This window comes from Lipophrys pholis, assembly GCF_963383615.2.
Source record: "Lipophrys pholis genome assembly, chromosome: 22".
Lineage (NCBI taxonomy): Eukaryota > Metazoa > Chordata > Actinopteri > Blenniiformes > Blenniidae > Lipophrys > Lipophrys pholis.
Window position 1 is genome coordinate 20,173,267 of NC_137644.1, and position 16,237 is coordinate 20,189,503.

Here is a 16,237-nt window from a genome sequence, read left to right on the forward strand (position 1 = left end):
ATGCTCAGTAGATGGACAATAACAACAACGTTTCCTCCACAGTGTCGTGACTCCCCGTCCATGTTCTCCTGGGACTTGGTACTTTTATTTTGACAATCACCTTAATAACAATCCAACTCCATCACCTCTCCATAAGGATGTCTGTGTACTCCGATTGTTAATGTTTATAGCGGATTGTTCTCTGTGCATATGTGTGTGTGTGTGGTTTCATTACAAAAACAGCCAACGGCGCCAACTTGTGGTCTAAGATGCTCACTATGTCACTTTCAGCATTTCTGCTGTTTATATGTAAACTGACATCATTTTCTAAATCTTGCTGTGTAAATGTGAAACTCTTCAGAAAGAAAGACAGAAAAATGATGTGTTTTTACTCAAAACGTGTAAATGGGGAGAAAACCTGAGGATATTGTTCAATACTGCAGGGAAGAGTTAGAAATTGAGTATTTGTATTTTGTTACTCTTCCATCCCACAGTTCAACACAAATATTAACATTCAGTGAAATGTCCCAAAACCTTCTCCAATAACTGCTGTATTATGGGAGTTTTTACAAACTGACCGTTTTTCACTGCAGCTTCACCGACACCTCTCAGTGGTTGGTCGTGTCTAATATTCATAAAGGGTCGTATTCTGCAAGATTCACTTCCTAAAGGTTCTCCAGCAGTACTACTCGTCCCCATACCTGGACTGACGTCCCAGAAGTGAAGACAGTCTGTCCTCTCTGTCCCTGGCTTGTTTCAGCTTTTAAAAAGTGTGTTGCTCCAAGCAGCCAATCAGAGATCAAACCCTATATAGTGTCATCGGGGGTTTAGCCAATCCCAATCAAGGTAGGCCCTCCCTTTGACTCCTCCCACAATTAGGCAGCTCTGCTCTGGCACATGGCACCACCAGAGGAAGTACTTCCTCCTCTTCCCAAGATGGGCATGTGTGGGCGGAGCCAGTCCAGCTCACACAGACACAGCAGATTCTGAATGCAGCTCCTATGATCCAATATTCAAATGAGGAAAATCAAGGAGGAGCTAGAAACTTAGAATACTGAAGGTTTCTGGACCGACCAGACCAGGAGGAGGAGGAGAACAGGAGGAGGAGGAGGAGGAGGAGGAGGAGAACAGGAGGAGGAGAACAGGAGGAGGAGGAGAACAGGAGGAGGTGGAGAACAGGAGGAGGAGGAGGAGGAGGAGGAGGAGGAGGAGGAGGAGGAGGACAGGAGGAGGAGAACAGGAGGAGGGGGAGGAGGAGGAGGAGAACAGGAGGAGGAGGAGGAGGAGAACAGGAGGAGGAGGAGAACAGGAGGAGGAGGAGGAGGAGAACAGGAGGAGGAGGTGAACAGGAGGAGGAGGAGGAGGAGAACAGGAGGAGAAGGAGAACAGGAGGAGGAGGAGAACAGGAGGAGGAGGAGAACAGGAGGAGGAGGAGGAGGAGGAGGAGAACAGGAGGAGGAGGAGAACAGGAGGAGGTGGAGAACAGGAGGAGGAGGAGGAGGAGGAGGAGGGGGTGAACAGGAGGAGGAGGAGGAGAACAGGAGGAGGAGAACAGGAGGAGGGGGAGGAGGAGGAGGAGAACAGGGGGAGGAGGAGGAGGTGAACAGGAGGAACAGGAGGAAGAGGTGAACAGGAGGAGGAGGAGGAGAACAGGAGGAGGAGAACAGGAGGAGGGGGAGAACAGGAGGAGGAGATGAACAGGAGGAGGAGGAGGAAGAGGTGAACAGGAGGAGGAGGAGGAGGAGGTGAAAAGATGGAAAATATGACCCCTTGAAGAAGTTTGTTTAAAAAAAAAGTATCTTTATTTGAGATTTTGAACATTTTCTTGGCGCTGTATCGGTCAGATCGGAGCCACTTGTTGGCCAGTTTTGGCCCATCGGCTTTATGTTTGACAATCCAGATTCCAATGTGAAGGAAAATTGTGAAAAACAAAGTGCTGTCAGTAAATGAAGGGTAAAGATGCAGTAATAACATTTGGTTTGAGATGGTCCAGTGAGATAGTCACAGTCCATCGTTCCTCTGAGGAAACAGTCCTGGAGTGCAATGCGCTGCTGGAAAACACGGCTGTCATATAAAGTATGTCCTGTGGACCCTGGCGGTCTGGAGGAGAATCTTTCTCTCGGGTTTTTATCCTCCCACAATCCACTTTGATGCCCTAATGATTACCTACACTGTCCTAGTTAAAGCTGGCGGGAACCCGTGATGATACTGGCCTGGTGAATTCCATGACTGTAAAGTCTAATAGCATCCCTTGGAAATAGGCTTTAAGCAGTTTGCTGAAGACGTTTGGCACCGTGGAGACATGGAAAGCTCCCCTCAGAGGTTTGGATGGTGACTGAGCCAAACGTCTTCTCCAGACCCAGAAATAAGATTCAGATCTCCAATCTATTGATTAATCACGAGTCTAATCAGGCCTGGAGTCGTACATTATTCAAGCTTACCTTCTGCGGAGAGCCCTTGTACATTCACTCCTCTGGCGTCAAGGAAACTGAGGCAGGCGTCCACATTCTCGATCTGCGGGGAAAGACGGCAGACAGTCAGCACAAAGGACGCTCACAGCGGGAATGTGTCCATAGCTGAGGATCAACAGAGTCCTCAGATCAGCAGTATTACCCATAAAGCACATCATTGTCTGCGTATGACGCGACCCTGGCGTGACCCCGCGACCCCCGCCACGCCATGTGGAGACGGCTGTGTGCCGCCACCTCCCATAATGATCTGGAGCCTCCTTTAGAAAGCTGGCGTACGCACAAAACGGTTCCTGAAAGAGGCGTACGCCACTTCCCACGCAAAGTTTGTGATTTAAAGAAATGAACTTTGCGGGGAATGTGCGTACCGATACGCAAACTTTGAACCTTGAGCAGCACATTGTGGAGGCGGGGAACCTGCAGCGCTGACGGTGAGGTGGAGAACTGGAGCGAGATTCATCTCATACAATCAATATCTTCAAATATCAGACTTACAGATCCACGGAATCAGAAACAGCCAAACTGTGGTGGTATAGATGTTTCTTTAGTGGAACATTAATACTGAATCAGCAGCTCCATGTTCATATGTCAAACTTTAATCTTCTAATGATCCAGAGCGACAGAGAGAACTGATTGATTACCAATGATACAGAGCAGATAGAACTGATTGATTATCAATTGTGACAAGGTGTAACAATCAGTCTGATGTCAGGGTAAACACATAAACAACACGGTGACAGCCGAGAGTGAAGCTGCAGTGTCGGGAGACACACTGACTGTCTGTCTCTGGTCTCTGGGGACGTCTCTTCTGTTCCAGCTGCTTTTATTAGGATTTACAGTTATAAGGTAGAAATATACTAAACTGTCTGAACACGGTAACAAAGTGAGTCTCTGGGAAAGTTTCATTTCAAAAAACAAACTGCAACTGAGATGATTTACAAGTAAAATATAGAAATGATAGATTTTATATTGATTATTTTATTATTATACATATGTGATACAGTTTAGTATATTTCTACGTTATGGCTGTAAATCCTAATAAAAGCGTACGCACGGTTTTATTGATTCCAATTTTTTTTTTTGGTGCCTCTCTCTCTCTCTCTCTCTCTCTCTCTCTCTCTCTCTCTCTCTCTCTCTCTCTCTCTCTCTCTCTCTCTCTCTCTCTCTCTCTCTCTCTCTCTCTCTCTCTCTCTCTCTCTCTCTCTCTCTCTCTCTCTCTCCCTCTCTCTCTCTCTCTACTATCTGCGTGTTCTTGCCAACGAAGCTATCGGGAGAGTTTATCTCGATTTGTTGATATTTGTGAATCCAAGTTCACACGACGTTTACACAGACATGGCAGAAACAATGTCGTTTTCATGTCAGGCCACTAGAGGGTGCTGCTGGTTGTTTTTGTTTGGACATGTAAATGTACACCAGCAGCATTACTAAAAACAACAATAAGTAGTAGAGCTCCGCTTCAAATCTCACCTGACAGGAAGTTAAAAAAAAAGGAACATTTGTTCCCACGTATACAAACACACATTCACACTGGGTCGGACCTGCAGCTCCTCCTCTCCTCCACCGACGGCCATGTTTATACATGTTGGACCAACATGAGGCCCGGTGGGACAAACATCCACACATCATCTCCATCTGCAGCCTCGTGCTTGTAAACAGCCAACAGCAGGCATCTCTCACACACACACACACACACACACACACACACACACACACACACACACACACACACACACACACACACACACACACACACACACACACACACACACACACACACACACACACACACACACACACACACACACACACACACACACACACACACACACACACACACACACAGAGCCATGTGCGCAGCAGTGTTGGAGATCGCTCATTATTTCAGCCTTAATGAGGGCGAGGATGAGGAAGGCGAGGATGAGGAAGGCGAGTTCACACAGTGTTCATGTCTGCTGAAGGAAACAGCCTACAGGCTCAGACGAGGTACATTTTTTTATAAAGACGACTCAATCGGCCTGAATCGGGTGGAATACTCACAACACAAAGGCCGACATCGGCACCTTGAGTCTCCACATGCAGGTTCACAGGAACTCTGTTTTCTCAAAGTGTCACTGAAGCGGCTCACGTCGTGAAGTGACACTCCAACGAGGCATCCTGAGGCTTCTAGACCAAACCGCTGTTTGTTTTCAGTCGGCATGAGCCCCGGAGTGACGCAAACAAGTGGAATAGTGATTGAGAGCGTTGACGAGGGCATTAATGTTCCACATGGTTGTGGTGATGTTTAACTGCTGGTTCGGCTGCGAGACAGACCCACATCGTTTAGTTTCCAACGCAGGCAGGCGTCACATTAGAAGACATCTCTCGAGCGGGCGATGGGTTATATTTTCTTTGTTAAAGATACAGGTCCTGTGTAGAGGTGGTGGACTGTGTGCAGCTCTGGCATTCTTACCATCTACGCCTTGAAGAGAAGGTTTGTCATAAAGAAAGCATGCATGTATGTTCTTTGATGCCCAGTCCTGTTTTAATAAATGAAAAATATTTCTCAAATATGTGTCATTTGTGTATCTGAACATGTGCTGATGCTGGCAGAGGTGCAGACACATTTTGTTCACGTGCTTAGTTCTTAATTCTTTGCTGAATTTCAGCATCACATCAGTAAGATAAGGATGGACAGCAGATCCAGACAGAATGCTAAATTAAAGCTCCAGGCAGCCTTGAACAGGTCCTCGCTGAGAGCAGGACTCCGACCCAGAAAGTCAGTCAGCACATGTACGTTTTTATTATTTTGCTGATCTTCGAGGGAAACAGTTTCACGTTATAAAGATGGTCTTTGAATTTATATATAGTCTAATATAGTGTGTGCTGAGTCGACATTAATTCCGTGGTTTTCCCTGAATAAATCTCCATTACAAGCTTCAGTCTTCAGTAGAAAAACAATGCGATTAATTAAAAATTGTGAAAATTGTGCATTTAATTAGTACATTTTTTTAATCTATTGACAGCACTATTTGTAATACAACTGTTACATCTGTGTGTGTACTGCATATTGAAACTTGAATACCTTCTATAACAGACTGATGGATGTTTACAATGACTGGATATTCTGGAAAAACACTTTATCGACTAAAACTCTTATATTTAGTCGACTAAACTAGACTAAGGCTAAATGACGTGTTACTGAAAAGACGAAATCAGAATTTCTTGTTAAAATTAACACTGTTTTCTGCATCTTGGCTATTTTAGCCACTTTTAGCTATTCGACTATTTATAGATACTGTGCGTTTCCTAATAGAGCAGTTTTAGCTATACTAGATATTTTTATTTATTTTTTTCTCCTTTTTTAATTTTCTAGTCACTTATTTTCGCTGGTTTTTTGTTTAGTTTTTTGCTGTTGTGGCTTCTTGTTTGGCTTAATTTAACATTTGCTTTGTAATTCTGTTGATTTTGAAAAGTATTCAAACTTGCCTAACATAAAATAAATATGCAAATATCAGAAACTTCAACAACATCAGGTGATACCAACCGAACCAAAGATCCTGTTTAGTGAACTCTGCCCATTTGTATTTTCACTAATATCACATGTAACTGTGTTCTTCGTTAAACCGGCACCACTTTTTCCTACATCTACTTTAGATGAACCGTTTCTAAGCCTATTATTAGGTTCACTTATTCTTTCCACTTCAATAATACACAGAAAGAGACGTCTTAATTCCCCGAAGCCTCTCCTGGCCTGTGACGGGAGCTCTGGGCCCGCCGGGCCTCTCTGAAGGTATCGAGTGGCTGATGTTTGACGGCTGCACTGGAAAGTGTTACCCCATAGATGCAAGTGTCCAACGGGCCGACACCTCAGCTCCCACTTCCCCCGGGACCGAAAACAAGCTCTCTCAGGAGAGGCCTGGAAAAGCTGCTCAGTAATTGACGGGTTTTACTGAAGACATTACATCTCCCCTGGAAAAACCCGCGCCAGTGTAAATCCCTCAGTCCGTTCGTTATGGAACCTTAATACTGTCAATGATCATCTAGGTTACCTCCACATACAGACATCACCGACAGCAGAACTCTCGAGGCTAGTGAAGCTGATGTAATTCTGTGTGAAGACCAGAGAGTTCATCTGGAGCGAGCCGGGACGGTTGGACGCCTCACACACACATTGGGGATCAATTCTGGAGCCAATGAGGACAAACTGGGCTTTTTTCAGCCAGATTCTTTTTGTCTTCTTCAAACTCCAACGTTCAGGTTCTGGTGCCTTAAGATGTGGAAAATAACAAAGATATATTGCACCGATACCACCTAGAGCTGTTATTTGGCACCTGGATCAGGGTAAGAGACCCTTAAAGACACATCCTTCATTGACGAGGCAGAAAGTGTGTAAAGAATTGAGACATTCATCACAACTGTATTAAACCAAATATTATAAATAAGTCTTTTTTGCTGGACTGGTCTGCTGACAGGGTCGATGAAAGCGAGCCGAGAGGCTGAGGGAGGCGGGGCTAGACGATCCCCTCTCGTGACCCATCATGTCACAGTCCACAGTGAAGAAAAACTTTTGAAGGAGTGTTTTACAAAGTATTGATCGCGGCGTCCATAATCCCTCAGCCTGTCTCAAAACTTCACGCTGCGTCTCACATTTCACTTCTCACTTCCAGATTCATCCGTCCTGCAGTGTTTGTGTTCACAACAGCATAAATGTTATGAAACCGGAGAACAGAGAACTTCTACAAACCAAACGGAAATCATTCAGTTCAAGTAGCCGACGCTTCCAAACAAACCCCGAGCCGATTCTCGATCTTGGTCCAGTAAATAAAAGTATACATTTCTTTCAGGATCTGAACGACAGTGAAGTATTTGTAGTGAGTCAGCAGATAAACACACATGGTGATTAATCATCATCTCGTATCTGTGGACGTCTCAGTTATATACAGTGGAGGCTCAATTTCACATGTTTACAAATCAAATAACGCCAAGGGCTTCCGTGTGTGTGTGTGTGTGTGTGTGTGTGTGTGTGTGTGTGTGTGTGTGTGTGTGTGTGTGTGTGTGTGTGTGTGTGTGTGTGTGTGTGTGTGTGTGTGTGTGTGTGTGTGTGTGTGTGTGTTAACAGCATCGGACTGTTTTGAAAAGTATTGTCAACCCTGCGGCTTCCGCTTCCTGCTACTGAACAAATGATTTTGGTCCGGCTGCCTTCACACTCAGCAGTTGGGACTTAATTCAAACAATCAGCGATGTGATTACTCTTTTGTAAAATCATGACGGCTACTGAAATATTGATTTCCTGCTGTAAATGCAATGAAAAAAAACAAAGAAAGAAAGATCAGAGTTACGTGATGCACCTGAACGCATCACCATGTATCGGCGGCATGAAGCTCGTTAAACCGTAAAAATTACGAGCCTTAAAATAAACCTGAGCCTTTCCGCTTCCGCATGTTGGTATTTTATCCAACATCCAGATTTTAGAGCATCTTCCTCAGGCTGACGTGGTTTAGTTACAGCTTACAGGATGTTTTCCAGTGAAAACAGCAAACCTTCGTTGGGTTTCTGTTTCTTTCAGAGTGGTTTTCTTTTCGAAACACTCTGTTTCTGTACAAACCGGGTAAAACGAAACTTTTAATAATGAAAACGAACAAAAAATAAAAAGACATTTTCAGTCAATTGTTGTGTAAATGAGGCTTAACCAAGTGACTCTCAGTGAAGATAGAGGCTCATTAATTCTACTTTCATAACGAAAACAAACAACAGCACCCACTGCTGGCCAAACAAACAAACTACATTATTTTCAGCAGTTTCCATGCAAAAACAACGTGTTTCTTCTCTAATCATTGTTGTATACACGTGTTGAGCTGAGTGCATGCGGCCCAGCGTGCAGCTTTATTGTGAATGTCCTAAAAGTTACATGGCAGATTATTTACACCATAAAAGCGTGTGGACAGGCCGTCACCCGGCCGTCACCCTCCAGAAGATCCACTAAAAGCCTGGAATTCACTGCTTACACCTCTCAGCTCGGTGTTGAAGATGCAAACTGAATCTGGCTCTGCTTCTGTTTTAGTCCACAACGCCACACGTCACAGGTTTCCACACACACACTGATTATTTATTGAACCTGCTGACCGGGCCCATATTTCAAACGGGCCGGTCTCTGATTGCAGTAAAGGTTTTCTGTCAAGAGACGACACACAGTCCTTCTCCTCCAAAGCCCGAGAACAAGTTACACAATCTGAACGCATCGCGCAACAACTGCTACTACTAATAGCTCATTATGAAACTTTGAATACAAGGTCTCTGGAAATCTTCTATTATTCTTATTATTTGATTGGTTTGTAGCACAGAACACATCTGAGGGATCACGAGGAGGAAGAACGATCCATCTTCACACTCGGGCCCTGCTGAGCCGAACTGCAGTGCCTCTGACTCAGTGTGTCAGGTTGTGGGTTTGGTTTCCAGGCTGCAGCTCAGTCACATCAGGTGGAGGTGATCTGCTAGTCAAGGAGGTTTGGAGGTCTTCACTCAGAAGGCAGAGCAGTGAGCAGTGAGCAGTGAGCAGGACTCTGGACTGCAAAATCAAGATGAAACAGAGACTGCGACAGAAAGCTTTGCATCAGTAACAGGAAGAAGGAGCCGGGAGCTTTGGTCATGAGTGTTTCTTGCATTTGGACCATGAGCTGCTGTTAGGCGTGTGTTTTAAAAGGCCATTAAAATGTTACGTTAACATGTTGGTGGGAGAGACATTTAAAAAATGTGTGTCTTTAAAAGTAATTTAATTTGGATCCATAAGAGTTAAAATCTGCGAAAAGTTAAAATCAATATTGAGCAGGGATTTAAAATGTATTTCAGTTATTTGGGGTATTTTCAGTATGGAGAATGTCTTCGCTCTCCCCATTTCTTACTTAATTTAACTGTTATTAGTCTAAAGAATTAAGTATTTGATTCCTGAGTTACATTTACGTCTCTTTGTGTTTAAAGGTTTTTCACCTGTTTTGCCGGGTGAATCCAGTCTGTCTTCTGAAGCAAACTTCCCTTTCCAGTGGTGGAAACTGGAAACTAAAACCTCACCAAGGTGAGGAGGACTTGACGGGCAGAGGAGGACGGACGGTGGACGCTCTCCGGAGGGAGGGACCACGTGGAGTACTTCTTCACGGCTCGGTGGGGAGTCACTTCATTTCTTTCTTTGTGTTACAGTCCAGCCCGGCGGAGGAAAACATCAGACACGAGCGACGGCATGGCTGCTGACAGGCAGCTTGTTTGGCTCGTCAGTCCCGCTTCAGGGTCGCTGAGGTTAAGCCGGTGACTCCTGAGGTGAACCGTTTCTTCCTCCCATCCACGGACTGTGGAGACTGTTCCTGCTCTTCCCACTGATTTGTGAGTTTGTCAGTTACCCACAGTGAGTCGGTGTGATAAACCTGTGACCTCGTCAACCGGACTCGACTTCTTCACCATTCGACTCCAAGGTGGGTGGATAGTCCTCTCAATTGATTCTCTGCTGTTACAATGCCAAAGCTGCGGTGGCGTCGGCCATCTGTTACCCAGCAGTGGTGGAATAGATCAGTTCAAAGGCCTGAAGATTCCTCTGCAGTCCACCGGGGCGGCGCTCCGCTCCGCCACGCTGCTGAAGGAGCTGAACGAAATCCTCAATGAAATTAAAGAAGTGCAAAACAACAGAGTCAAAGAAAGTTTTCCTCGTCTTCTTGGACGAGGGGGTCGGTGCTGCCCGGCTCCTCGGCCGCTGTGGGAGTCCAATAAAACTCCTTTTGTTCCCCAGATGTTAAATATCAGATGAAGTTTCCTCTGCCGCAGCGGTCAGTCTGTGGCCATAAATCAAGCTTTGCTTTTCCTTTCCCTCCTCTCAGATTATTTACACCTGAAGTGTGACTGCAGGAAGGAAGAGCAGCTTTCTTTGTCTTCAACAGCAACGAGAAGAAAGACGCACAGTGTCTCTTTCTTTTTCAGCCAATCACATGAGGTTGAAGCCGATTAGAGGACTCAACACCATCATGGTGAATTTAATCTGTCGGTATCGGGGCAAGACACTGAACCCCAAACTGCTCCCAATGGATGGACTGAGCGCCTTGCGTGGCAGCCAGTGCTGTGTGTGTGAATGGTGAATGTGATTAACAGTGTAAAGCACTTTGTGGACTGCTCAGTGTTACATAAGTCAACTCTTTTTCCTATCAAATACGATAAAGACACCGGATGGATGCAGGAACGGAGTCATCGGACAAACACTAAAGATCTGGGACAAGAGAACCGGTGGAGTAAAAGTTAAAAAGAATAGAAGTGGGGGAAAAACCAGGGTGAGCCAAATCCTGAAATATCAAGAGAAGCTGCAGCTGCCGTGTCGCAGTCAAGAACCTGGCGGTTTCACAGTTTAACAAGCCGGCTCAGAGCTCCCCGAACACAACATCTGTCCACGTCGTTCACTTCTCACCACGGATTAAAAGCTTCCAATCCCAGTGAGGGGTGAGCCTGTGACCCGACACACCAGACGGTAAGCCTGCACTCCACAGCGCCACCTTTGGCAGAGACGACATGAAGGTGTTTGTAAGAGTTAAAGACGTCTGGGAGCCGTTCGCACCGGAGCAGCACACGGTGAAAAGTGGATCACACTCCACGGTGCTCCACACTGTCAGTACGCTCTCCTCCTCATCGTCACCAAAACATGTCTCGACATGACGGAAGATCAGATTTGGAACAATCCTAACAGAGAAATTCACAGATCAAGGATCATTTTTATAATAAGAAACACGATGAGTGTTTGTGGGTCAAAACTGCACGGGTCTTCAATCTGACGTCAAAGCGCCGAGGAAATGGTAAAAAGGAGATCCCAAACTGTGGTGACATTAAAGAAATCTCATTATAGGAGAAGGTTTTTGGACATTTCACTCTTTGTATTATTAAATTGGCTTTTAACTTGAAAATACAAACAGTTTCTGCTCTTTTTCTCTATTCCACTCGTTTGGCCCCCGTTACTTCTCCCTGAACTGACACGAGTTTGACACACAAACCGACTGGAATGCAGCCGATATTAATATACAGTTTCTCTCAGATTATGCTTCAATACCTTTCTCGACGACGGAGTAACGTACCGTTAAATGTGCGTCGGACTGTCCAGGCTTGATTTAGCGTGTTAAACTGCAGGCTGATACAAACAGGCTGATTGAAGTTTTGCTTGTGATCAATAGCTTGAGAGATAATAGCATCGCATGCAAAGAAGAGGATTTAATCCTTCAACAAACAAGGAGTATTTCTGCTTTCAAACCTTTTCTGAGGCAAAAACAGGTTTTGTTTTCACTTGAATGGCTCCTTAGTGTTTGAAAAATGAAGAAAAGAAGGAAAATACAGTTTGAGAAGTGACAAAAAGTCGACACAAGAAATAAAGAAAACAATAGGAGATATCTTATAATGCATTATATGAAACTAGAGCTACATTCGGTAGAGCGCAGCGTTTCAAAATGTGTCTCCACAGCTGAATTCTGCTGTGAAATGACGGCGTGTCAGGAGACTTGACGTTTCTACCTCACCTCTCCCACGTCTGACCTGTGAAAGGGGGGGGGGGGGGGCACATCCCCGGTATGGCTGTAAGGCGCAGCCGTTATCAGACGCCCATCTGCCTCCCTGCCTTCCTACGACGACTCTCTGCCAGGCGCCAGGCGTGCAGAATGACATCAGGGATGTTTCAGCAGCCCCGAGTTCCCATCATCCATTTGTCAGAGTATTTCCAGACCGACTGACTCTTCTAATAGTTCGGTGGCACGACAGCCAGGTCGCCGTAATCAAATCAACCACGTGAAGAACGGTGCCACACCAACGCCAGTTGGCCCGGCCTCGCGGGAAACCGGGGCCAAGGCCTCCAATTAGGGGCCGCGATCAATTAGAGGCAGAGATTAATGGCGAGCTGCGCTGAGGACGATAGCGGGAGAGCGACTCGTGCCGCTTGTCGCTCGTCCTCTGCAGGCCGTCAACAGATGGAGCCCAGATGAAGCCTGCGGCTTTTATAGCCTCAGAGAAACCCGAGACTGTGTTCTGGCCTCAAAGGCTGCACACGCAGCCCAAATCCTGATCTGTGCACCAGGACGGCGTGGCGGCGTGACGGCGTGACGGCGTGACGGCGTGACGCGCCACCGACCCGACTGCTGACGGAACCGGTTCATGTGTTCACTTTGGACGAGAGATTTACAGCCACGGGCAGTTTGTTGGGTTCCAGTGCAGACAGCAGCTCTGCTCTGGGCGCTGCAGCATTACTCCGTCAGTCACTCTGTCAGTCACTCCGTCAGTCACTCCGTCAGTCACTTTGTCAGTCACTCCGTCAGTCACTCCGCAAGTCACTCCGTCAGTCACTCCGTCAGTAACTCTGTCAGTCACTCCGTCAGTCACTCTGTCAGTCACTCTGTCAGTCACTCCGTCAGTCACTCCGTCAGTCACTTTGTCAGTCACTCCGTCAGTCACTCCGTCAGTCACTCTGTCAGTCACTCCGTCAGTCACTCCGTCAGTAACTCCGTCAGTCACTCTGTCAGTCACTCCGTCAGTCACTCCGTCAGTCACTCCGTCAGTAACTCCGTCAGTCACTCTGTCAGTCACTCCGTCAGTCACTCCGTCAGTCACTCCGTCAGTCACTCCGTCAGTAACTCCGTCAGTCACTCTGTCAGTCACTTTGTCAGTCACTCCGTCAGTCACTCTGTCAGTCACTCCGTCAGTAACTCCGTCAGTCACTCTGTCAGTCACTCCGTCAGTCACTCCGTCAGTCACTCCGTCACTCTGATCGATTAAAGACGTCCGACGCTTCTGGATGTTAGAGTCTGATACAGTCAGTGTGAACAGAGAGAACCAGTGTGGAGACTTTAATACAGTTTACCAATGAAGACAACCTCCACATCTGATCCATTTCATACGTCTGTATATTCTCGGCAGCGTTGCCACAGCTGCCTTGAAAAAGTAATCGGATTACTGATTACTTTTCACTCAGGAAATGACAAAAAATAGTGCAACGTCTCTGCAGTTGTGTTTTTGTTGGAATGTTGAGGTTTAAGGCTCACGCCTGAGCAGCGCCGCAGCTGACGTGCCACAGTAGTAAAGTCCTTGTTTTGAAGCTTAAGATGGAAATTAACAGAAGACATTTCTGTCGTATTATTAGATTAGTAAAATGAAACCAGAGGATTTTAAAGTTGTTACAGGGACCCAAAAGCATCTAGTCAAGTCTTAGTATCTAATAACAGTAACTAATTGATTTGTGTAAATAGTGTACATTAAAAAAGCAATACAGATGTGATATGCAATGAAGACCGGAGGATATAAAGTGTTTTTATTGGTATTCCAACGTCAGCTATACTTCGATTGAATGATCTTTAGTGTTTGTCAAGCAGCACGTCGTTCATTAGCAAATACAGATAAATGAGGTTCAGCATCACGTCGTGCATCATTTATTCCAACATTCACAAACTTTTGATTCATTAAATAAACTTAGGAAAGTCGTCCCCACAGTCGGTGGCCTGAAGAGTTCAATGTGATTTATTCTATTTCATGAGTAATCTGAGCGCAGCAGAGGAGCAGCCAACTAGAAGTTGAAAAACGCCCACCTACTTAGTATAAATCAACGAGCGGAGAAAAGTGCAGCGTCAGTCTGTGACGCCGGGAGGAGGCCAGAGCAGCCGATCGCCGAACTAAATATGATCCATCACACACTTTAAAAACTCAATACCACAAATTAGAAGCAACGAGACAGTGTGGGGGAATTTACACTTTATATTCATCTTCACCTGAGGGTGTGAGAGGGTCAAACACACACACACACACACACACACACACACACACACACACACACACACACACACACACACACACACACACACACACACACACACACACACACACACACACACACACACACACAAAAAGGATACAAAAGTAATTTAAGGGACAACATGACATTTTAGTACAAGTGGGTAGATTATACTACTGGACAGTGATACTCATGGGACTGGAACCCTAAAGGATGTTAGAGGCTTTTAATGTGAAATATTTGGTCAATCCTGATATATAATGTGCCACCAAGGGATCAACCTTACACCATGTTTGAAACTTCTGATTTCAGTCTTTAAAGGGTTAATCTGAGGCGTCACCCCCGCGACCCCGAAACGGAGAAGCAGGAGAAAATGGATGGATGGATGGATGGATGGATGGATGGATGGATGGATGGATGGATGGATGGATGGATGGATGGATGGATGGATGGATGGATGGAGGATAATGTTTAAAAGGAGCCAGAGCCAGAACCTGACCCGACTCCACTAAAAGCACATTTTAACATTTGGATCATTGTGAATGCGTCAAATAACATGAACGTAGTGTGCTCACACACACACACACACACACACACACACACACACACACACACACACACACACACACACACACACACACACACACACACACACACACACACACACACACACACACACACACACACACACACACACACACACACACACACACACACACACACACAGTGAAACTGCGGAGTCATCAGTATTGCGGGGAAGTGCTCTGTGGTTTGCTAATGATGTCTGTCTATAATGAGGAGGATTAGTGTTGCGAGGCTTTAATATTTTCTGCTGAATGAGCCTCTTCTGCCTTCCTCCGCCTGCCGTTCTCGTGTTTGAGCAGAAAAAAAAAAGACTCCCTGACAGAACCTGGGCGTGCGTCTGATTCCGTCAGACGTCTGCACTGGGGAGGAACTGCACCGTCAGAGGAGCAGGAAACACGGCAGCATTTAGAGTTTCACACGTCAGGCATTCATCTGAGGTGCAGAGGTGAAGCAGGCGGACTGAAGGAGAGGATCACAACTCGAGAAAGGATTTAAAACCTTAAAGGGGACATATCATGCTAAATCCACTTTTTTAGCCCTTAAATGCATTTTGTTGTATATTTAGAGTGTTTAGAAGTACAGAAAAGTTCAAAGTAGTCTCTTCAGGTGCTCCGTTGATATCTTTATATTCTGTTTTGGTCATATTTTGCGATCGGTTTCGATTTTTCTATTCTCTATTACGTTTTTTGAACAATGACGTCACACTATTCTCAGCGGAACTGCCAAATTAGGACATCGACATTTCGAGCAATCCGCCATTTTTGTTTCTCGCTGCGATTTTGTAGTCCAACCGAAGTTACGAGAGGATAAGTGGAAATGTTCGGTTGTTGGATGTAGTAACCCACAAGCTTCGTTACACCGTCTCCCAGCATCAGAACCTTTTCGAAGTGCCTGGTTGAGTTTTATTTTTCACAGAAATGTACCCACATCTGTGGGTAAGGTCATTTTTGTGTGCGCGAATCACTTTAAGGACGACTGCTTCAGCAACCTCCGCCAGTATAAAGAAGGATTTGCCGAAAGACTTGGTCTGATTGAGCGGTCAGTTCCTTCTATCTATGGAGACGACGAACAGAGCACTTCGGTAAGCTGTATATAACGCTAAAAAGTGTGATGATAAGACGTCCCTGTCATTGTTTTGTTAGCATTAGCAGTTGCACCGTCTTCATATGTTAGCGCTGTGTGCTCGTTTTAGATTAGAATGTAACTTCTGTGTTAAATAGTCGTTGTAATACAGGCAGTATTGTAGTAGTGGGCATGGATGGAGAAGTTAGTGTAAATATAGTAACACACCATTGCGTTACATCCATATGAAGACGTTGTTCTGCAGCTGCATCATCGTCATTTTCATCTGGCTCCGCCGGGTCCGACTCTGGCTCCAACATGTATGGCTGGATGGACAAATCTTCCCTTGTTGACATTTTGTAAATAATGTGTGAATATA

At 45.5% G+C, this 16,237-nt stretch overlaps 1 protein-coding gene across 1 annotated transcript in view; it reads right to left on the reverse strand.

Moving 5' to 3' along the window:
- The window catches only part of nav3 (neuron navigator 3), a 285,560-nt gene that overhangs the window by 101,736 nt on the left and 167,587 nt on the right, over window positions 1–16,237 (reverse strand). Inside the window, exon 4 of the mRNA XM_080492455.1 lies at window positions 2,421–2,493. Coding sequence (XP_080348581.1) covers window positions 2,421–2,493 — 73 coding nt within the window. The remainder of the gene's footprint in view (window positions 1–2,420; window positions 2,494–16,237) is intronic.